Consider the following 23767-nt stretch of genomic DNA (forward strand, 5'->3'; position numbering starts at 1 on the left):
GCTATGACAGCCCTCGCAAACGGATTCGGTCATATTCGTGCAGATGCTTTTTTAAAAAAGCCCCCAAACATAACAGCCTTGGGGCTCTCTGCAGACCCTTCTGGTTCCCCTTCTGTCCCTCCTTCTCCAGAAGAACCGCTGTCCTAACCTTTACTCTCTCTCTTTGCCACAGAGAGCCAGCAAAGTGATTAGGAGCATGGACTCTGGAGCCACAATAACTGGAGGGAGATATTGGTTCGGCCTCCTCCTCGCTGTGTGACTTTGGCCAGTTGATCACCCTTTCTGGGGCCAAGGAAACTGGGAACATGAGCTATCGCATCAATCGGGTGTTTTTAGGGTTAAATGAACTGTTTTTACATTTTATGTTTTCTTTACTTTTGTAATGTTATGTATTTTATTTCTGAGAGAGAGAGAGAGAGAGAGAGAAAGCCTGTGAGCGGGGAGGGGCAGAGAGGCAGAGACCATCCCAAGCAGACTCCGCGCTGTCAACACAGAGCCCAACACGGGGTTCCCTCCCATGAACCGTGAGGTCATGACCTGAGCCAAAATCAAGAGTCACACGTTCAACCAAGCGAGCTACCCAGGTGCCCCAACGTTGTTTTTTTTTTTAATTTACTTATTTTATTTTGAGAGAGAGAGAGAGAGAGCATGAGTGCATGTGAACAGGGGTGGGGCAGAGAGAGAGAGAGAGAGAGAGAGAGAGAATCCCAAGCTGGCTCTGGGCTCTAGGCCCAGAGCACCACTCGGGGTTCCATCTCACGGGACCATGAGATCATGATCTGAGCTGAGAGCAAGAGTCAGATGCCTAACCGACCAGGCCACCCAGGTGCCCCATGTGAACTGCACCCCTGTGGTTTGTGTCCTGGCTCCTCTGGCCTCACCCCTTCCCCTGTGGTGTGGAAGTCTCCTCCCTCACCTCCCTCCCTCCCTCCCTCCCTCCAGGTTCAGTTCCCACCCTCACCCTGGCCTCCTCTGACCCACGGGTAGGAGGAGCCCTGCCTCCCCAAGGATGCCCCCCTGGCCCACTCCGTGTCAAGATGTCCTTGCCCCAGGCTCTCCCTGAGGCCCCGGCTGCCTCTGCGATGGCTTTCAAGTCTGCCTTGCTCGCAGGCTCTATTTCCATTTTCCCTGGGACTGTGTTTCAGAAGCTCAGCGCTTCCTACATTTCAAAGGGTTTCCATAGCCCTGGTCTCCTGTGATGTCACTTCACAGTCCTGAGATGAAGACAGGGCAGCACTCTTCCCTTTGCACGTGAGGAAACCGAATCATGGAGAATTTGAGTGACTTACAGAAGGTCGCAGAGCAAGTGAGAGACAGGACTAAAGCCCAGCTCTCCAGACTCTCAATCCTATGTTCTTTTTTTTTTTTTTTTTTTTTAATGTTTATTTATCTTTGGGAGAGAGAGAGACAGAGCACGAGTGGGGAAGGGCAGAGAGAGAGGGAGACACGGAATCCGAAGCAGGCTCCAGGCTCGGAGCCGTCAGCACAGAGCCCCATGCGGGGGCCTGAACCCACAGACGGCGAGATCGTGACCTGAGCTGAAGTCGGATGCTCAACCTACTGAGCCACCCAGGTGCCCCCAAAAGAAACAATTTTTAAAAAAAAAGCACGGTCCCAGAGCCACTTACGCCAGAATCCTCTGGAGGACTTGTGGAAAATACGGATTTCCGGGCCTCACCCCTACATATTCTAGTCTGATAGGGTGGCTGGGCCCCGGAACCTGCACGTTGATGACCTTCGCTGAGTGGGTCCAAGGCACGCTGGGTTTGAGAAACACTGGGCCCTACAGCAAGCCTTGCCCCCCTCTCACCCGACCTTCACTGCTGCCAGCAGCTCCTAGCAAGGTCACCCGCCCCTGCCGGCTCTGAGGTGGGCAACTCACCCGTGTCGACCGAGGTGGGGGAGGCCTGTACGAATGGCTGATAGAGGCCTTACAACCCCGTGGGACTTTAGAGCTCAGAAAGGCATTTTATACACATTTTCCTTCACCTTCAAACTCTGTTCCCCGAAGGTGAGGCAGGCAGCGTTATGCCATCTGGAAACAAAACGGAGGCCAGAGTCCAAGTGGCATGCCCAAAGTCGTTTATTTAGTAGCAGGAGCTGGACTTGAACTTGGTCTCCGGGCCTTAAACCTGTCTCTACTGTTACCAGAAGTCACTCTGGAAAATTCACCCTCGGGTACCTAGTAATCTAGTCACTGGGTGACCACATTGACAGGACAGTAGGGATCACCAATAGGAAGAGGCTTTACAGATAAAAAACAGATTGGGGGGGGGGCTTCTAAGTAAGACGGGATAACAAGGGCTGGATTTATTCACCAGCCTTAAAATATTTGGGGAAAAAAATAACAACAAGAGAAAATACTGTTTCAGACATCGGACAGCGGGTTGCAAGGACAGTGATTTTGGAGGGGCTAGAGAGGGTCATACCCCCTTCCTCGCCCCCACCCCCCAGCCTCTGCTCCTTTGAGGATCCTTCCTATCCTCTAGAGCCCCGCCCCATGGAGTGGGCAATGGCTGCCCCAGGAAGGAATCCCTGTTCTGCCCTGAACTCCATTGCACAGCACCTCTCGGGCACTTACCCTTTTTGTCGCGCCCTGTGACCATCTGGGGGCCAATGGTCAGGAAACTCTGAATGCAGGAAGTTCTTCCATCATCTCCCTGCCCAGCACCAAACACCGTGGTCTGCACAGAACAGAGCTCACAAAGTATTTCTGGAAAGAAAGAGCGAATGATTCTTTCCACACCTTTTATCCTTAAAAGGAAAAAAAAAATGCCTTTAAAAAGAAAGAGTGAGATACACTCCTATAATCATCATAGTTCCCCGTGATGTTTTTGTTTTCACAGTTTAAATGTATTTAAGTAATCTCTACACTCAAACGCATGTCCCCGAAATCAAGAGTGGCATTTTCCTCCAACTGAGCCAGCCAGGCGCCCCTGTCTTACAGATTAAAAAAGTAAATCTTTGGGTGCATCACCTGACTGGTGAGAGAGAGCTGGCTCATTCCTGCAAGAGTTGTTACCAACTAATCGTGGCAAGAACAGGCAAGGAACAGGCATTGTCACCGGAGAATGCTCATAAAAGTCATATTCCTGGCACACCAATGGTATTTCAGAGGGACAGAGAGCAAAGCGATTCGGGAAACTGTTTTAACCCGAATCCCCTCTTTTTTCAGTGAAAGAGAATCATAAGCCTAAAACAGATTTTTATTTTGGGGGGTGGGGGGGATAGTCAAAAGTTCACTTTAAGCCTCATTGAGGGAAAAGCAAGAAGTCTCTAAAGTCCGGTGGGATTCCCAAGGGACGCTGGTCAGTATCAGACTATCTTGTTGGATATTCTACATGGCACTTATCAGATACTACCTTACCTATGAGTTTTCTGTTTCCTCCCACTGGATGTAAATTTCAAGAAAATGGAGATCTTGTTTGATTCCTGAGCACACAGAACGGGGCCTGGCACCCAGCAGGTGCTCTGTAAATGTGTCTTGGAAGAACTCATAAGACAGGAGACATTCCTCAGTCCCCGGGGCCGGGGGCGTTTGCGCAGAGGCTGGGCAGCTGGGCTTCGCAGGAGGACCCCGTATACTTTCTGCCCAACCTCTGGCAGAAATGTCACAAACAGGAGGGGGAACGAGGGAGAATCGAGGTGAAGGTGAGCCCGGTGTGGAGGAGGACAGAGGGGAGGCCATCCTGCCCACAGCTTACGTCCGGGAGAGAAAAACAGCTTGGGTGTTCGCTTCTTCGCAGTGGTGAAAGCGTTTCGGCATGATGGTAGAAAGGTGCCCTGTCTGTTGAGGCAGCTTCTCCCTCCAGAAATGTGCTTCCCTCTTCTTGCCACCAAACCCGGGCAGGTCACACCCTTCCTTCCAGGGCCAGCCCCAGGGCGACTTGCCACGTGCTCTGCAATATGTCCACATTGTGCCCTGGTTGCGTCAGATCTCTCTCTTCCTTCCTGCCATCTCTCCTTCCTTCTCTCTTTCCTTTTCTTTGGGAGGAAAGAGACGGGACGAGCCCTTCCCCCACCCGTCCTGTGGGATCACCGTTATTCTGCACTCATCTTTCATCACTGCCCGTGCATAGACAATATGTAGACCTTTGTGGATTTTTAAAACTTTGCACAAGTGGTTGCATTTTGTATGAATCCTTCTGCACTTTTCTTTTTTGCTCAGTGCGATTCATGTGGCTACATGTAGCCCTGGTCTGTTCATGGAGTGATTCACAGCGGTTCATTACCACCACGTGGAAAGCCAGTAGTCTTTCTGTCTCTCCAACCCTCTGTTACCGTGCAGGCTCCATGAGAACAGGTCATTTTCTTTTTTTAAATACTCCTTTATTTGTTTATTTTGAGAAAGAGAGAGAGAGCACAAGTGGTGAAGGGACAGAGAGAGGGAGAGGGAAAGTGAGAATCCCAAGCAGGCTCCACACTGTCTGCGCAGAGCCCAGCATGGGGCTCGATCCCATGAACCATTAGATCATGACCTGAGCCAAAATCAAGAGTCGGACGCTCAACCAACTGAGCTGCCCAGGGGCCCCAGAATGGATCATTTTCTAGGTAGTAGAATGACACCTAGAAAAACTGGTTAACTCGTTCTAAGAATTTATCAACACTTTGTAAGTATTCCACTGTATAACGTGACCACGATCGTCTGGGCCATGCAGATGACATCTGCGTTATTCGAATATTTTGCTCTTTTAAACGGGGCTTTTGCAGGGATGTTCTTTTCCCTGCCTCCTTGTGCTCACGTAGGAAAGAATCTCATTTGTATCCAAGACTGAAGCGGCTGGGTCATAGGTAGATAAATGTAACTTCAAACTTATTAAAACTATTACACACTTTCCAAAGTGGTTTATTCCAAAGTGGTTAAGACTTGTCTCCACCAGTTACACACATGCACACGCACACACGCACACACATATATATGTAAATATATGCATGTATATATGTAAATACATGCGTGTATATATGTAAATATATGCATGTATATATGTATATATATTATAATATATGTATATATGTGTATATATATCATTATATATATTATACATGTATAAGGCTGCAGACATACAGTTCTGACCTCAGAACAGTGGCACTCAAATCTCAGATCTCTCCAGAATTTTTCCACGTCTAAACCGCATATGTAACGGAGATCTTTCTCTTTTGACACGCGGCAGGATTTCCGTCTTCTTTTTCACGGCTGTTAGCGTTCCCTTGTCCGGATGCACCTTAGCTTTGTAAATTAGTGCCCTGTTGCTGCGTGTTAGGTTATGCTCTGAAGCCATCATACAGTAAGCATGTTTGTGTGTTCTGTGGTTCTTTCCTGTGGCTACATATTTTTTTGGGTGGAGGTACCATAATTAACTAGTCACGTGTGTTTTTTTTTAATTACAGAATGGTATAAATCTTGTATTTTTCTCAGGGAAAATTCCCAAGAGTTGGAGTTTGGGTTGGTGTATTAATACTTTTTGTGCCTCTTATGTATTGCCAAAAGGATTATTATAACTTAGGCTGCCACCCTCCCGGAAACTTCTTTATGTAAGTATTGTGGACATTTGCTTCGTGGATTTGACCCTAAGTGTTCACATAAGCATGATTGGTGGTGATTTTCCTCTGTGTCCCGGGGTCCCGGCACATAGTAGGTACCCGGTAAATGCTTTTTTGAGAGAAGGGATGGTGATCAGAAAGAGGCCTAGGTATCTATCAGTCTAGGAAGATGGGTGACCAGGCACAAGGAGACGTTGCCTCAAACTGGAAGGACATTAAAGACCTGGAGGCCTGGTGGGCAAGGCTGAGATTCCTGGGGAGGTCGCCCTCCCTGTCCACTCCTGGCTGGGCCGACCCTTGCCCCTGGCTGGGGAGTGCCGGGCAGGGGAACCTGTCAAGGGCAGAGCCAGGTGCAAGCCCTGCTCGTGGGAGAGCTGCTGGGTGTGGCCACAGATGACAAGCATGTGGTCACAGTGGTTTGAGGAAGCAAGCCCCTGGACGCCACCCGACCCAGACTGTTCTCCAGCTGAGTGACTTTGGGAAAGTCCTTTAAGCTCTCGGTCATAGAATAAAGCACCCCCCCCCCGCCCCCCCCACCGCCACCCAAAGACATCCATGTCCTTATTCCCGGGACCTGTGAGTAGGTTACCTCCCCTGGCAAAAGGGACTTTGCAGCTGTGATTAAGGATTTTGAGATCAGGAGATTATTCCGGATGGTCCGGGTGGGCCCAATGTCATCGCAATAATTATACAGGACTGTGAGAGGGTCAATGGAAGAAAAAGATGTGACCACGCAACCAGAGGTTGGAGCCACACGCTTTGGAGATGGGAGAGGCGGCCACCAGCCAGAGAAACGCAAGGAGGCTCTTCAAACTGAAAAAAACCAAGGACATGGATTCTCCCCTGAAGTTTCCAGAAGGAACACAGCCGGGCCAGCACCTTGATTTTAGACTTCTTTTTATTTTTGTATTCTTTAATGTTTATTTATTTTTGAGAGAGAGAGAAAAACAGAGCTTGAGCAGGGGAGGGGCAGAGAGAGAGGGGGGGGACACAGAATCTGAAGTAGGCTGTCAGCACAGAGCCCGACGCGGGGCTCGACCCCTCGAACCGTCAGATCGTGACCTGAGCTGAAGTCAGACGCTTAACTGACTGAGTCACCCAGGAGCCCCTTGATTTTAGAATTCTGACATCTGGAACGATGGGAGAATGAGTTTGTGTTGTTGTAAACTACTGTGTTTGTGGTCATTTGTGATGGCAGCACTAGGAAACTACCCCCTCGAAAGCCCCAGGGGCCCCATCTGTAAAGTGGAAATAATAACAGGACTTATTTTAAACACTTACTTTGAGGCTAAAACACGGTAGGATAATTTAAGTGCCTGAACAATGCTAAGTGTTTAATCAACGTGTGGGCAAGTCGCTTGGCCTCCCCGGGCCAGAGATACCCAGGATCAGGGAGGGCTCCTTCTGAGTGCACCTGTTCTTGGGGAGTCCAGGCCACTCTCATCTCCCCGGACCGGGGGGATCCCACGGCCGCCCTCTCCTTGGCCGGTGCCTGAAGCCCTTGAGGGCAGACGGGCCCTGGAAGGGGCCAGGACCGGATACTTTCTGCAGCCTGGAGCTCAGCATCCTGCGGCTCTGACCAGCGTCCTCAGGGCACAAGAGGGGGAGCTAACTGGGGCTCACGGGAGTGGAGACAGAGCTTGCTAGTTCCTGCAGTGATTCATTATGGCAGAGCAGGCCGGAAGGCAAGAGACTGTACACGTTCCAGAAGGTCATGGCAAGGGGAAAAATCACCTCATCTAACAGAACAGTGATTCACCATGCTCGGAGCCTAATATAAGCACATCCGCATGCACACACACATATGCACGCACATGCTCACACATATACACACGCACACACACACGCACATATGCACACACATACACATATGCACACACACGAACTGTCTTCATCTATAACGCATTACCATAGACTGAGCGGTTTAAAACAGCAGAGATTTCTTTCTTTTAAAAACAATCCTTTTTAAGTATATTTATTTATTTTCAGAGAGACAGTGAGAGCGAGCAGGGGAGGGGGGCAGAGTGAGGGGGAGAGAATCCCAAGCAGGCTCTGCACTGTCAGCGTAGGGCCCGACGCAGGGCATGAACCCATGAACTGTGAGATCCTGACCTGAGCTGAAATCAAGAGCTGGGTGCTTAAGTGACTGAGCTACCCAGGCGCCCCTCTTTTTTTTTTCAAGTTTATTTATTTTGAGAGAGAAAGAGAGAGAGAGTGACAGTGCGAGAGCATGTGCTCGAGCAGGGGAGGGGCAGAGAGAGGGAGAGAGAGGACCCCAAGCAGGCTCTGTGTTGTCAGCACAGACCCTGACATGGGGCTCGATCTCACGAACAGAGAGATCATGACCTGAACCGAAATCAAGAGTCAGACGCCTGGCCGACTGAGCCACCCAGGTGCCCCAAGATGTATTTCTTGTTATTTATTTTTCCTTAGCGGATAGGACGTCCACCAGCGAATTTGGAGTCTGGTGGGGGTCTGCTTCTGGAGGGGGGGTCGCTTGCTGTGTCCTCATGTGGAAGACGACTGAGGGAGCTCTGTGGGGCCTCTCTTACAAGGGCACTGACCCCATTCATGAGGGCTCCATCCTCCTGACCTAAGCACCCCCAAAGGGCCCACCTCCAAATACCCTCACCCTGGGGGTTAGGATCTCAACACAGGGATTTGGGAAGGACACCGGTCTGCAGCAAGAGCACACATGTGCACGTATGCACACGCACAGACAAGCACACACTCCCGGTGGCTCCAGGACAGGCAAAGCTATGTACTCCCTGCTGCAGAGACCAAGAAGCTAAAATGGAGAAGGGAAAAGGCTCGCTCAAGTTCATCCCATCGGTTGGAGTTAAGCGAGGATGGACCCAGGCTCCGCCCTCCTGGGTTCTGCAGTGCTGATCAGGAGGTGTCTCCTATTCTTCTTGCCCCTGCTGCCCCCCACCCCCTCCTGACTGGACAGGAGCAGAACCGTGAGCAGAACGTGAGCGTGAGCAGAACCGTGTCCATAATGGTGCCAACTGGATGTGATTTCGAGAGCTGGGACTAGGTTGTTTTTCTTCTTGTCATTCTTCTCTTGGCATAATTTTGGGGGGCTGGGGTCAGGCTTCTTGTTCTCCCTCCTTAAAGATGTTACCTGAGGGGGCGCCTGGGTGGTTCAGCTGGGCATCTGACTTTGGCTCAGGTCATGATCTCGCGGTTCATGGGTTCGAGCCCTGTGAAGGGCTCTGTGCTGACAGCTCGGAGCCTGGAGCCTGCTGTGGATTCTGTGTCTCCCTCTCTCTCTGTTCTTCCCCTGCCTGCACTCTGTCTGTCTTTGTCTCTCAAAAATGAATAAACATTAAAAAAAAAAAAAAAAAGAAAAAAAAAAAAACAGAGAAGCTGTTACCTGAGGCCCCACGATGTGCTTAGAGCTACCGGGAGCAAGACGAGGGCAGATACAGCTGGTGCCTAGTAGGACCTTCACATCTGGGCGGCGGCCTGGGCCCTGGAGGTGCGAGAGCCCCTGGGGTAGGGTGGGGGGTATCGGTGAGTGGAGGGGGCCGGGCAGCCGCTGGGGCTGGAAGGGAGCTCTCAGCGTAGCAGCCGGGCCCCAGGCCATTTCCATCCATGCTTTCCTAGTCTGTGTTGCTCTGATTAAACAAGAGAAGGGAAAATATATCAGTGTTAGTTTCAGGGGACGGTCCGTGAGCAGCGTCGAACCACCTGGGTGGATCTGGTCAGAGGGCGGGGTCCTGGGCCCCACCTGCTGACTCAGAGCCCCGGGGTGCAGGGCTTGTGCTTCTCAGGCTCAAGCGTGAGCCCCGCGGGGGTGAGGAGAGGGGAAAACAAAGCCCGCAGAGGGCAAAGGGGGGGCAGCGGGGCCCCTGCTCTCCGCTTGGCCCCTAGAGGACCTCCTGGCCGCCGGTCGGGCCTTCCGGTCACGATCACGGTGCCAGGGAGCAGGTCTGAGCCTCGGGAAGCCTGCCCTGAAGGGAGGATTCTCTGACCGAGGTGATATCAGCATTTCCCAGCCTGACTCACCGGAGGGAGTGACTTGACCGTTAAGAGCCCAAGGGGGCAGAGATGAGGAACTTATACCAGAGTTTCATTTTTATTTTTAAACTCACAGCTCAACCTTCAGCAATGTGTCCATGCCCCCCGAGGAAAGCTGTGTGTGAAAGAAAGTCTGGCTTCGGAACCACCAGGCCTGATCCTCCAGGACCCGAGACCGCGGCCCCTGCCCCCTGCCCCCTGCTCCCCAGGCAGCTGTGCAAGCACGCTGGCTGCAGGGTGGGGGAGAGGGGGGCGTCAGGGTGAGGGCTGCAAGGTGCAGGCACCAGGCCCAAGACTCCCCGAGGGGCTCCCCCTCTGTGCGGTGGGGGTGGTGCTGTGGGGGAGACCGAGAAACCCTTACAGGGGCCAGAAGGGTTTCCTCTCGAAAGGAGAGCAAAAGAACACTTTCTTTTGGTTTCAAATTTTGGTAAAGTTCTTTTTGGCCCAAGAAGCTGAGAAACACTCCTGTTGGCCCCTGAGGAAATAAGAATGAAAAGCAGGGGCGCCTCGGTGGCTCGGTCAACTGAGCGTCTCACTTTGGCTCAGGTCATGATCTTGAGGTTCGTGGATCTCGCGCTTGGCGAGTTCAAGCCCCGCATGGGGCTCTGTGCCGACAGCCAAGAGCCTGCTTCGGATCCTCTGTCCCCCTCTCTCTTTGCCCCTCCCCTGCTTGCATTCTCTCTCTCTCTGTCTCTCTCTCAAAAATAAACAAAATTAAAAAAAAAAAAAAGAATGATCTGAAAGTAGAGGGTTGAGGGAGCTGTGACAGGCTCTTTGGTGTAAATATTGGGGAGAGAGGAATTATCATTTATGGATCCAATGACTTATACCAGACCAGATGCAGGTCTTATATTAAAAAATAAATTTATCAAAGTGGCATGTACAGACACATTATTCAGGAGGGTTTATCGTGAAGTGTTCCAAGTTGTCTGTCCTCTGTCCATTTTGTGAGGGTGGTGGGGGTGTTCACGCTTCAGGGACAAGCAAACTAAGGGCTGAGGGGCAGGCTGACTGGCCCACGTTCGCTCAGCTGTGAGGGAGGCACGCAGCCTCACACCCAGGGCCAGAGACTCCAAAGCCCGTAGCTCTGCTTCTAGAGGCTGTAGAAATGCTTAGTTTAGTCTGGACAACAGTATTACCAGAGAAATCCCAAAGATCACTCACATATTTAGGTTATTTTCCCGGCTTTGAAGGCTTCAGAGTTTGTGACTCCTGAAAGTTCCATCTTCTTGAAGACACGTTCACGTCCAAGAGTGGGAGGAAAAGACCACCCACAGAAGGAAAGAAAAGTTTTGTGAATCATATCTTTGATAAGGGATTTGTATGTAGTATATATAAAGAACTCCTGTAGGGGCGCCTGGGTGGCTCAGTGGGTTGAGCGTCTGACTCTGGATTTCAGCTCAGGTCATGATCTCGCAGTTCGTGGGATCGAGCCCGAGTCTGGCTCTGTGCTGATGAAGGGCTACCTGCTTGGGATTCTCTCTCTCCGTCCCTTTGCCCCTCCCCTGCTCACTCTCTTTCTCTCTCAAACAAATAAACCTCCTACAAGTCAGTAACGAAAAGACAATCCCCATTTTAACCCGGGGAAAGGTTACTATGTAGCCTTCTCTGCAGCAGACTTACACGTGGCCGGGAAGCACATGAAAAGACGATCCATGGTGTTAGTCATCAGGGGAACGCAGATCAAAACCACAATGAGGCACCACTCCAACCCCACGTGGCAGGCTCTCATAAAAAAGACAGATAATAAACAGTGTTGTCGAGGACGTGGAGAAACAGGAAGTCCTCACGGACCGCTGGTGGGGGTGTAACACAGGGCGCCGCCGTGGAAATCAGTCCGAAGCTCCTCACATGGTCACACACAGTGATACCCATGACCCAGCAGGTCCACTCTTAGGGATGAGAAATGAAAACATACGCCCACACAAGACCTGACACACAAATGTTCACAGCAGCATTATTCAAAACGGTCCAAACAGGGGACGCCATCCAAAGGCTCATCAACGGATAAACAAAGCAAAGTACATCCATAGGGTGGAATATTACCTGGCAATGAAAAGAAATGAAATACTGATATATTGGACAACATGGATGACCCCTGAAAACATCATGCTAAGTAGAAGAAGCCAGAGAGAACCATATATTTTATGATTCCATTTATATGAAAGGTGTAAAGGAGACCAACCTATATAGACCGGAAGTAAATTACCAATTGTCAAGAGCTGAAGGGAAATGGGGAGTGACTAACGGATACGGGGTTTCTTCTTGGGGTGATGAAATGTTCTAAAGTTAAGTGTGGTGATGGTTGTACAATTCTGGGAATACACTAAACACCATTGAAATGTACATTTTAAATGGGCGAACTGTATGATCTGTGACTTATATTGCAATGAAGCTGTTATATGTTTGAGTTTTATTTAAGTAATCTCTACACCCAACACGGGGCTCAAACTCATGACCCCAAGATCGAGAGTCACATGCTCTACGAACTGAGCCAGCCAGGTGCCCCAAGCTGTTGATGTTTAAAAAAGAAGAGAGGTGGGGAGGTAGGTGACAGATGTTAAGCATGTAGCGAGGTCATCAAGGGCTCACCTTCGCATTCGAGCAGACTTAGCTTTTAATTTTAATTATTATTATTATTTTAATTAAAAAATTTTTAATGTTTATTTTTGAGAGGAGGAGGAGAGAGAGAGAGAGAGAGAGAGGGAAAGAGAGAAAGCGTGAGCAGGGGAGGGGCAGAGAGAGAGGGAGACACAGAATCCGAAGCAGGCTCCAGGCTCCGAGCTGTCAGCACAGAGCCCCATGCGGAGCTTGAACCCACAAACTGTGAGATCATGACCTGAGCTGAAATCAAGAGTCAGACACTTAACCAAGGGAGCCACCCAGGTGCCCCTTTATTATTATTTTTAACCTTTATTTTATTTTATTTTTTTTAAACGTTTATTTATTTTTGAGACAGAGAGAGACAGAGCATGAACGGGGGAGGGGCAGAGAGAGAGGGAGACACAGAATCGGAAGCAGGCTCCAGGCTCTGAGCCATCAGCCCAGAGCCCGATGCGGGGCTCGAGCTCACGGACCGAGAAATCGTGACCTGAGCTGAAGTCGGACGCTTAACCGACTGAGCCACCCAGGCGCCCCTTTAACCTTTATTTTAAATGGGCTCCATGCCCATTGTGGGGATTGAACTCACAACCCCGAGATCGAGAGTCACAGGCTTTACCGACCAGCCAGGCGCCCCAGGCTTCCTTTAAAACAAAACAAAACAAAGCAAAGCAAAGCAAAACAAAAAACTTTTGTTGAAGTACAACCAGCAGACCCCTGGAGCTGGCTCAACCCAATTTGCAAGGATGGGCTAGACAATCTGTGCCTCTTTTCCCGACCTGGCATTCAGGGGCATCACATTAGCAGTTTGTAATCAGCCGTGCTAGAGACACTCACACTGCCAGAATTGGGAGATGCTACAGATAAGGGCTTCTAAATATTTTACTTTTTTGAGAGCTGGCTACACATTTATCAGCATGCCACCGAGAATAACTCATGAAGAAAGCGCACGTATCAGAAGTGAACAGCTCAGTGAATTTTCACAAAGTGAAGAAGCGTGTGAGCTGCACCCCGAGGAACAAATAGAATAGGATCTGTACCCCAAAGTCTGTCCCCCAGCGTCCCCTGCAGGATTCCCTTTGGGCAACCACGATTCTGACTTGTAACCACACGGATATGTTGTTTCTTTTTGTTAGGTAGAATCGAAGGTGAACTCTAATTTAGAGTCTGGCGTCCTGCACTCGACCCTGGGACATTCACCTCTATTGTCTGTATAACGATCATCCTCATCACATGGTGCGATGAATCCCCAGGTTACACGGCCGTTGCACCGTTGATGGACATTTGGGCGGTTTCTAGGTTTCTACCGTTATAATAGTCCTGCTAAGGACACTCTATTCTTTCGGCCAGCACGAGCACACATTTCTCCCGGGGAGTCTACGGGTCCAGGGGCAAGTTCAGCTTCGGTAGACAGATTCTCAGCCGATCTCACTTTCACTCTGTTCCTATTTTCTGCCTCCTGCCTTATCTTCCCTCTCCTTGCAAGCTGGCCCGCCACCCCAGCACCTTCCACTTTGGCACGGACCAGACCAGGCCTTGGCTTCAGGCGGGAAAGTGAACCCCAGGCCGCCGACACTAGCCTGGAAGGGAAAGCAGGAAAGGCGGCATATACACCTGTTGCTCTGTCACCTCTAGAGCTTTCTCTCTGGAGCCGTGAAACGAGATCCCTGCTGGTACAGGCGGCAGGGCAGGCCAGGGGAGTCCTGGCGTCTGAGTTTTCTAAGTGGTTCCAGCTGAGCAGGAACGAAGCTTGCACATTTGGACAATGCATTCTTGTGAATCTTTGTTCTGAGGCTTAGTGCGCCATAAAAAGAGGTCCATTGTCAGGCCGCCTGTTTACTGGGTGGGAGTCAGCAGTATGCAGTGCAAGTGGGCAGAGCAAATGTGGACCAGAGGCTCCCTGGCCTTGGCCCTCGCTGGGGTGGGTGCTCCCCACGCCCTTGAAAGCACGATGCTTCCCCTGCTAACGTGACCCTCCCCCTCCCCCAACGGCCGGTGCCTTTGCCAGGTTCCTGCGTTCACTCACTCAAGGGATGCCTAGCAAGGACCAACTGCGTGTCGAGCTTTGCCCACATTTGTGGTTCTGATCTCTCACCTGTCCCTGGGGAAAGTGGGGTTTCAAGTTCCTGTCGTTTTTGAGGATGACGAGGACCGCGCCCCCGGTTGGTGGGTGGGAATCACCTGTGGATGCCGGCTAGATGCAGGCTCAGAACGACCCCGAATCTCCAGGCACAGGGCCCCGGAGTCTGACTCGAATACTGAAGCCCCTTCTCCCCGCCCGCCCCGATGATGCTAGCCACCCAGCCTGAGAACCTGCCCCTAACGTATTTTCAGCGTGCGGACGGCTTATTCTGAGATCCACTTGGACCTGTGAAGCAACATGTAAAATTCTGCCCACAGAAGCTTGCCCCCCGGCAAGCTTTCTCCCCAGGCGGTTTTGCAGGTCAGAGTTTTGGCCTCCTGAGCCTCTGCCTAGGGTTTGCTGTGGGGTAAGGTTTTTTGCAAAACAGCTGTGTTTATCTGAGCTTTAATTCCTGTTTTCAGGAGCTTAAGTGTTTCAATGTTGCACACGGGGCTGCTGTGCTCACAGATATACACTGGCTTGCTCACTGTTGCCTTTCGATCACTTTTATGGGCACCAGGCCCCCCCCCCCCCCGCTCCCGCTGCAGAGCAGATCTAAGGAATACTCCCCTGCAGGGCCCTCGGATCCGCCTACTTCATTGCACTTCGTGGTTCACCCCTGCCTGTGGGGCTAACCTGTCCATAGAAGGCTGGGGGTGGGGTGGCATTGACCCAAGTTCCCTTCAGAAATGGCAGCCAGGGAGCCTACTAGCAGCACACAGGCAGCGCGGGGTCATGGCTGGCGGCCACACGGGCCCTGACCTCAGGGCTCAAGTCTGGTCGCCGCCCTTTGGTTAGCAACTTGACTCTTGGCCGGTTACGACTTGACCTCCCTAAGCTGCAGCCTGCTCGTCTTTAAAGAGGGGAGGAGACCAGGTCAGGTTCCTGGTGCTACAGAGGTGAGTCTGGCCGTGCCCCAGGGCCTCAGTGCAGGTGAGCGGTCACTGGGGCAGGCGGGTGCACCTGTTACTTGCGGGGGGGGGGCTGCTCCAGCCGTTGCAGGGGAGCATCACTCTCCCGCCAGCCTCCATGCGAGCTCTGTGCCTTTCACCCTCTCGGTCAGTGCGGGCCTGTAGCAGGAGCGCAGACTGAGGGCCCCAGGGACGCCCCCCACCGGGTGGGCCCCACGGTCATCAGTGCTTCTCTGTCCCCCTCCCCCTGAGGGCTTCTCAGGGACAGAGCTTTGGGGTTTGTCTTTGCAACTACAGGTCTGGCATCGTCTCGACACACAGAGAATACCTACCTGGGGAATGTACGAGCTCGGATATTTAAGGTAAGGCAACCTCCCCTCCAGCCCAGGCTGCTGCTGGACAGGCCAGACTCAACGTGTCCCCCACCGTGGGGCTGTGTGAGTGAGCACATGGTCAGCTGCAGAGAGGGGAGCCCCTCGGCCCTGAGTTACCTACATGCTGGGACCTGGAAAGGTCAGATACCAGCCCAGGTGGGTGAGGACACACGCAGTGGGGAGGGGGCAAAATAGGAGAGGTTGAATTAGAATTACCGTCTCCACTATCCACGCAGGCCACATTCTGGAAGGAAGATCTAGGATTGGGGAAGAGGAGAAACAAGTAGGGCAGGGAGTGGGGGTGGGAGGAGGCTGCTGCCGAGGCCACAAGGACCTGGGCTCGCCCTGCTGCCATCAGTGACCTTGAGCAAGTCCCTTCAGCCCCATGAGCGGATTTCCTCATCTGAAGATGTGCCCCAAGAGGATTTTCGCTGCACAGGAGACTGAATGCGCATACGGGAAACACAGGCTCACCAACCATCTAGTGGTCCAAGGGCCGAAGGCAAGGAGATCAGAGTTCCTCTGGTTTCTGGCGTCACTGGGGGAGGAATGTCCGAGGCAGCTCGCAGCATCCTGGAGGGGCTGCCTCTGAGGGGGGCAAGTCCGTTCATTTCAGCAGACACCTACCAGGTTTAAAACAATATAGAACCGATGTAACCACTGTAGCACTGATTTGAGAGAAAGCCGGCTTCCCCTTTGCCTGAACTATCTGGATAATTACATTAGCCTGTCCCAGAAATAGCCTGATAGTCACTGGTGTCCACACCGAAGCCCATCTTCCCCGTCAGCACCGTCTGTAGGCTTTATCTGGTCTAGGTGTGTGATAGGCACTAACCTCCACCAACGAGGAACCCGAAGGAATGCCAGGCCAACACTCGAGAGTGTTCAGTGTTGTCGCCTCCAGCCGTTTTCCACCTCTGCTTCCAGGTTGGAACGTTGCGATGGATCCTAGGACGGCACCGGGGCCAGAACCACTCACTTGGACCCAGACTCGGTTGTTTACCAGCCACGGCATGTCCTGCAGGGCAGTGAGGCTTTCTGGGCCTCCTTTTTAATTTTTTTTTTTAATGTTTTATTTATTTTTGAGACAGAGACAGAGCATGAGCAGGGGAGGGGCAGAGAGACAGGGAGACACAGAATCCAAAGCAGGCTCCAGGCTGTTGGCACAGAGCCCGACGCGGGGCTCGAACCCATAAACTGTGAGATCATGACCTGAGCCGAAGTCGGATGCTCAACTGACTGAGCCACCCAGGCACCCCCCTCCTTTTTAAACTCTGTAAAGCTGAGAGGTGCGTGCCTCTTGCTGGGGGGGCAGGGCTCTCCCCTCTTCACATAAAAAGGAGAAGTGGGTGCATGGAGGTGGGAGTGGGAACGGGGGGGGGGGGGGCGGGCAAAATGCAGAGGACTTGTTTTGTAAGCCCAGGAAAGTGATGGACATCTTTATGTCTCCAAAGCTTTGACACAGGAATGGCCTTGTTATCTACCCACCCACCCGCCGCCCCAAAGCACAGCCAAGCAGGAGCCCTGATTCTCTCCAAATGGAACAGAGTGGACGACTCACAAAATGGCTTGATTTCAGATGTTTGGGATCAACTGAGAATATGTTTATTTAAAAGCAATTTTAAATATTAAAAAAAGTAGAAATTAACACATACAGTACTGAAAAACGGTCACATTAACTCCGTGTGAAATGACAAGTGTACTGATGCCTCGTGGTAACACCCAGACGAGAGTTTGGAATTTATCTAGCGGCACTACGGGGTTCCTATACAACGTGTAGAAGTTCTAGGCAATAAAAAAATAAATAGCAATTGCTGTTCAACAGTAAAATAAGACACAGGCTATTTGCAGAACGTAACTTTCCCCTCTGGGGGAAAAAAGAACTAATTAACTATTTTTTTTCCCCATAAGGTTCCATACCTTCAAAATACTATATCATGTACAAAATTGCAGATAGTGGCTCGCTGAGTTTCAGAACAAAGATTCAAACTCGACCAAGATCACCAAAGGTACTTGTCCCTAGCTTTCCTATGTCTCGCGGTAAGCTGGATTAGACAGAACGCAAATTCCTCACGGAAAACAAAAAACCAGAAAGAAAAACACAGAAGGTATCGGAAAAAAACCCAAAGGAACAACTGCATCTGTGGAAGGAGGAGAAAGAACAGACAAGGACTCCGTGTAATTTTAGACATCTAGGTTTTGAGTTTTTTAGAAAACCAGTTTATTTTGAGATCGGCTGAAAATACCGTAGGCCACAAAGACGAACGGTTCTTCAATGCAACTCGGAACGCGTACTTGAATGAACCAGGACGCTCCGTGACTCGGGACGGCGCCTTCCTGGGCCGACGGCCCCGTGAGCCGCCTGGCTCCTGACGCTGGCGGGCTGTGCGCGGCTCGCGGGGGCCGCCGGGCCAGCAACTGCTCAAAACCACTTTCCAGGAACAGCTGGGAAGTCGCGGTGCGGGTGCGTTCACGCAAGGTTTCTTTGTGAGGTGGGTGTTCGGAGTTTTCGCGGCGATCCCTTCAGCAGAGCCGGGCTCCCTACCACTCCCTGAGCGCTGTGGTCCAGGGGGCTTTTCCCACGGGCGCGGGCGGGAGCGCGCGTCTGTGAAACGAGCGTTTCTAAGCCACGCGCTGCCGAGGTTCCCTGCTTAAAAACACCAGCTTTCTATGCTGTTGCCAACAAAGCGGTTTAAGCAAACGCGATGCCACGAGGACACACGGGCCTCGGAATCCAGAGGGCGGCCCCGCCGACTGGGGAACGCTGAAAAGAACGTGCTCTTTTCAGAACCCAGACCGGCGGACAAGACCGAGCGCGCAGGGCGCCCTCAGCGGCCTGATGGCCGCGACTGGGACGGAGAGAACACGGAGGGAGGCTCGCTGCGGGAAGAGCGCCGGTTCACGGCGGCGTTCGAGCACTTGGCCGCGACCTGCCTTGAAGGGAACGGGTTTACTGAAGTCAGCTTAAGGCCGGAAGCCTCACCTACGCCTCGGGTGTCATCAAAAGCACGGAGGAACAGGAGGCTGGCTTCAGCACCCGGATCCTATGGGGGGGTGGGGGGGAAGCCGTGTGAAGGGCCGACTGTTAAATTCTTCTTGAATCCTCTCTTACAGGTTTAAATTGATCAAGGACAAAACTGACAAAATAATGAATTTAAACTGGTGTATCAGGTGCTTTAACACATCGGGAGGATGCTAATTCATAACGGGATACGCAGCTTCACGCTCTGAGAAGGCCAAATGACTGACTAGAAACGGGTATTGTCGCAACCTTATAATTTCTGCTTTAATGGCGATCAAGTTTAAAAAATGTACAGTTCAACTTGTCCGTACTGTTCCTTTATAAAAGGCAGATCTCAGGTAAGCTTCTAAATGCATGCATAATGTAGAGGCTAATGTTTCCTGGCGGTCCTCGGTTCCTGAAAGTTGAACTTCACCAGATGTGTTTTAAGCTTTTGTCAAAATAGTCGTGAAGGATATGTTATTTCTGCATAATGAGGTAATATCTCAGGGGCGGGCACTCGTCACTGTAAGACAGGATAAATCGACTGCGCCTAGCCTGCCCGAGGCGGTGGGGACGGTCAACTGCCACCAAAGGGTTTGGGCCGGTGAGTATTTTATTTTGCTGAAGGAGCAACACTTACGTTTAACCGAGCACTTCTCTGTAATAAATACCAAAGTAGGTTTTTGTGGCTGTGAACCGTGTACACAGACCGCTACAGGCCGTTCTGTCACGGAGCTAATTTCACCTGGAGAACAGAACCCACCTCTCTGCTAATGTTGCGTTTTCAGTAACACAATGGAGAATACTGTTTTGTTAGGAACACGAGTCAATTCTACGCCTTTCAACGGCTGCTGGAGACCACTTCTCCTTGCGAAGCCAGCAGCTGCTATATTCCTGTTTCTGTCTGTCTGCTTGGAAAACAGCATAGAGATGTTAAGTGCTAGACGCCAGGGATGGCTTTGGCAAACCAGTAAGGCGCGCCGGGTCCCAGGGCTACCCTAATACTGGCGAAGGCGGAAGACCACAGACTATTTACAACACACACTGCGTTCCCCTCCTGAGGCGGCCCTGGAGTGAGTCCCTCGTTCTGTAACAGCAGCTATATACACGTGTGCACGGGAGTACGTGGAGGCGGCAGTCTTGCGTGAAGATGTGGACAATCTCAAGGTCCTGCTCTTTGCTAGTCAGACAGGATGTGAACAAAGGACACTGGAAAGACCCCCTTCCTTTCAGGCTGTCCTTCGATATGCCCGATCTGCGGGGAGAAAAGAGTCGTCAGTCTGCAGGCGGCCCACGGGCCGGGGGTGCCCCCCCAACCTGGTGAGCTATAGGGCGCTAATGACAAGAAAATACGTGCAGCAATAACAGAAGAAGGTGGGACACGCTCAGCGCTTCTCCAGGACCTCACGGCGCCCGCACGCCAGCCCCAAGGGAGGGGAGCGTCCACGCGCGGGCGGGAGGACCTGCCCGAGGTCCCACACGGGCTGCAGACTCCACGGTCCGAGCTCTTAACCAGGGCGCTCAACCGGCTCTCCCGCTGAGCCTCCTCGCACAAGCCTTGCTAAGCCTTGTCTGAAAAATGGGGCTAAAGGACCCTTTCTCCTCAGGACCCTCGCGAGGTTACACGAAAACCCACACAGATGCGAAGGGCTGGCTTGCCGACCAGACCTGCTCGTTCTGGCTGCTGTGGGGGAAGGAGACCGATAAGGTCTGAGATGGACGGTGGCCTGGGGTCACTTTACGGTCTGCTGCCCGAGCCTGTGAGCCACAGTGCCCAGCAAGAACCTCCTAATTAGCTCAGTTAGGTCCCCATTAATTGCATGAAGGAGAATCCGGTCACGAGCCTTCAGAGCAAAGAGGACACGCACACTGGCTTTAAAGGACAAAAGCAGAGAGTGGACGGATGGTGGCGTTAGGGACCAGGTCGGCTCTCACCTTCATCTACGAAACACCCGCAATGTGGACGTCGGCTGAGGCAGGAGCTGTGGGGGGAGCCCAGGGCTGGTTCCTTTATTCACCGGCTCTTTGACCTGGGGCAGCCCCCGGGGCCCCCCTGGGCCGTGGGGCATGGGCTTCTCATTTTGGAGGCGGAGCTAACGGTAAGACCTGACCTGCTCACCTCGGGCATCTTACTCAGCTGGCGTCAGGCACGTGAGAGGGTTCTGTCCATCAGAAATCGCTGGTGCCGTGCACGGCATTATTTTTATGTCTGCTTCGGCAGATGTGCTGACACTACAAACTTTCCACTTACTCCCTCTGGATCCTCTGCTGTCCTCACCACTTTCTTAGCAAGGGATCTGGTCGCCACTTGCTTATAATAACATCACCGTATCATCAAAGGGCATCCTTGTGGGGAGGGGTTACTCACGGCCCATTTCTGAGCAGGAAACAGGCCTCCAGAAGGGACATGCCTCATCCCAGGCCACAGGGCGTTGTGAGTGACTCCCACGGGGTCTTCAGAGCCCATCTCCTTGTCATGACTCTCTAGCAAGCTCCACCCCAGGAGGAGGCCCGATCCTAACAGAGGCAGGAGGGGCCCGGGGCTATCCCCACTTGTCCCTCTGGAGCAGTGGGGAGGCCCCTCATCCCTCCGGCCGGGGCTTCCCAGCTTCAGCACTCCTGACACCCAGGCCAGCAGCTCTGTTCTCCCAGCACTGCAGCACCCTGGCTTCTACTTGCCGGAGGCCCAGAGCGTCCCCGCTTCCCAGGTCCCCAGCGTCGCTGCTTCAGTCCCAGCAAAATCTCTGTCACTGTGATCGAGAATCTGCAGTCCCTCTCCAGGCCCAAAGGCAGAAAAGCCAAAGGTACACACCTGTGTGTGTGTGTGTGTGTGTGTGTGTGTGCACGCGTGCATACGTGCACGTGTGCTCTGGGCCCTAGCAGGCTCTGCTGGCAACTGTGAACCACAGGTCCCTTCCCAGCAGACAGAACGGGGTCCCTCTGGGCAGGTGGGGTGCAGGCTGCCGAGGAAGCAGAACCTCCAGGCTGATGCTGGGAACGATCAGAGGACACCATCCCCGATGCCTCCGGCCAGTTGTCACGGGAGGCCCACTCCCGTGGCAGCCAGGACAGCATAGACCTGTCGGCTGCCCTTACAGCCACCGAGAATCTCCAAACGGCCGCTGTGTGAGGGTGACGGTGCCTTTCCGTTCTGACACCTGGGCAGCAGTTTTAATGAAAAAGGGATTTTTATAGATATTTTCACTTAATCCTCTAAAATCAAGTGAGGAAGGTCTGATGGCCCACTTTACAAAGACCGGCCTGCAGGGTGGATTAAGGACCGAGCCTGGGGACAGGGCAGTGGTAAACAGGGACGCAGGCCTCCGAGCCTGAGCCCGGGACGGTGTGTTTTGGGGAGCAGGGCATCGGGCGTCGGGGTCAGAGACGCTCCCGAATCCAGCTGCCTACCATGCTGAACTGTCCTGAGCTCTTCCAGTGAAACGGCAGCAAATACCTGCGGCTCACGGGGGGCATGATAACAAGGTTGTAAAGCACATGCGTGCGGTAATTCTCCTGAGCCAGTTTCGAAGCCCCACGGCTCTGTTCCTAGCACGACAGCGGTGACAGAAGACACCCAGCGACCACACCAGAGGGTAAGCGAGGCGGCCGGCAGGATCCTGGCGCCGGGCGCTGCTCCTCATCGCGGGGCGGGCACCCCCCGCCCCCTACCCCCCGCACCCTGGTACGTACCCACCACTCCTGGTCTTCCTCCCCCGTGACCACAATCACTTCCCCCTCCATGAAGGTGAGCTCATCGTCATTGTCCGCCTGGCAGTCGTAGATGGTCTTCACTCGCCTCACCTTGTTTTTGCCCTTCAATAAAGAAACTGGGTTTTAGCTGAAAAAAGGACACGCAGACCTCGGCGTGGGCTTTAACCTCCCTGAGCCTCGACTTCTCCCCTGTGGGAGGGGAGGCCGGTCTGCCAGGCGCCCAGGTGCTGTGCGCCGCCTCCCTCTTCCCCGAGCTCTGGGACGGAGCGAATTATGGGCGGGGATCAAAACGCAGCTCCACCGAAAGCCATGAGGCACCCTGCCCTCCCCCCACCCACAACAGCAGCTTGCAGAGATGACAGCAGAGGGTAAAAATGGTGCCGGGAAACATGATGTAAAGAAGAATGTGCATCTTCTGCAGACTGAACGCACGACATGAACACATTTCTCAGTCCCCTCACGCAAAGTACCAAGTCAGCACATGCTGGGGAACCAGGATGCAGCGGCCTGGGTGGGAGGCTTCCAGGCAGTTCCCAACAATGTTTTAACGTCTGATCACTTTTCCCTTGGGCTTTTATCTGTTCTGGTTTTTTGCAAACAGAAAGATGGAAATAGAGAAATCATCTTCGAAAGGAGGTTTCTGGTGCCCTGCTCGTTAAATAATTACTATTACAAAAGGCGAGGTGTGGGGCGCCTGGGTGGCTCAGTCGTTTAGGCGTCCGACTTCGGCTCAGGTCATGATCTCACGGTTCGTGGGTTCGAGCCCCACATCGGGCTCTGTACTGACAGCTCGGAGCCTGGAGCCTGCTTCAGGTTCTGTGTCCCCACCCCCCCCCCGCCCCTCCCCTGCTTGTGCTGTGTCTCTCTCTCATTTAAAAACCCCCCAAAACCGAGCAGTGTCTCTCAGTGTTTTGGGTCAGCTGACTCCTCCTCTGCATGCTCTGGGCTGTCCCTCAGCCACCCCCTTCCTCTCTGCAGCCCCTCCCGGGGCCGGTGACGCTGGAGGAGCGGCGGCCAAGGCGTCTCAGCTCCGAGGCCCGTAGGCGAGAATTTACAATGGGGAGGATGAAACGACAGCGTCAGACAACCGTGCAAGCGCGTGGTGTGGGCCGGAAACTGCACCCGGCGAGGCCAGCAGCGGCGCCCGGGGTCTCGGAGGTTGCCTTCGGGGGGAGTGAGCGCACGTGCCACACCGCCCAGGGCGGCCTCCGAGCCGTGGACAGGGGGCTGTGTTGGTCCCTCCTCTCCTCCGGGGCGGAAGGGACACACTTCTGCTGCAACGCTGTTCTTACAGAGGGCGAGGGCAGAACCGCACGCAGCGGGCGGCCCTTCTGCTCCCTCGGGGACTGTGCTCCTTGGCCTGGGCCGCCAGTGCCCCCCACCAAGGGCACGCTGAATCTTCCTGGAGCCCTGCCCCAAAGAAGGGTTTTTTGGGCAAAAAGCATTTTTATATTAGAATAAAACCGACATATTACAGAGC

The 23767-nt window shown here is 52.8% G+C and overlaps 1 protein-coding gene across 2 annotated transcripts in view; it reads right to left on the reverse strand.

The window, feature by feature from the left end:
* Positions 1-17154: 17154 nt before the first annotated feature.
* Positions 17155-23767, reverse strand: part of ASAP1 (ArfGAP with SH3 domain, ankyrin repeat and PH domain 1) — a 346825-nt gene continuing 340212 nt past the window's right edge. For both annotated transcript variants that reach the window (XM_053896107.1, XM_053896106.1), the window contains 2 exons: positions 22267-22389; positions 17155-19831 (listed from right to left, as the gene is read on the reverse strand). In XM_053896107.1, the coding sequence (XP_053752082.1) occupies positions 19757-19831; positions 22267-22389 (198 nt within the window). In that variant the 3' untranslated portion in view covers positions 17155-19756. The remainder of the gene's footprint in view (positions 19832-22266; positions 22390-23767) is intronic.

This window comes from Panthera pardus, unplaced genomic scaffold, assembly GCF_024362965.1.
Source record: "Panthera pardus isolate Hobbes unplaced genomic scaffold, ASM2436296v1 HiC_scaffold_7, whole genome shotgun sequence".
Classification (NCBI taxonomy): Eukaryota; Metazoa; Chordata; class Mammalia; order Carnivora; family Felidae; genus Panthera; species Panthera pardus.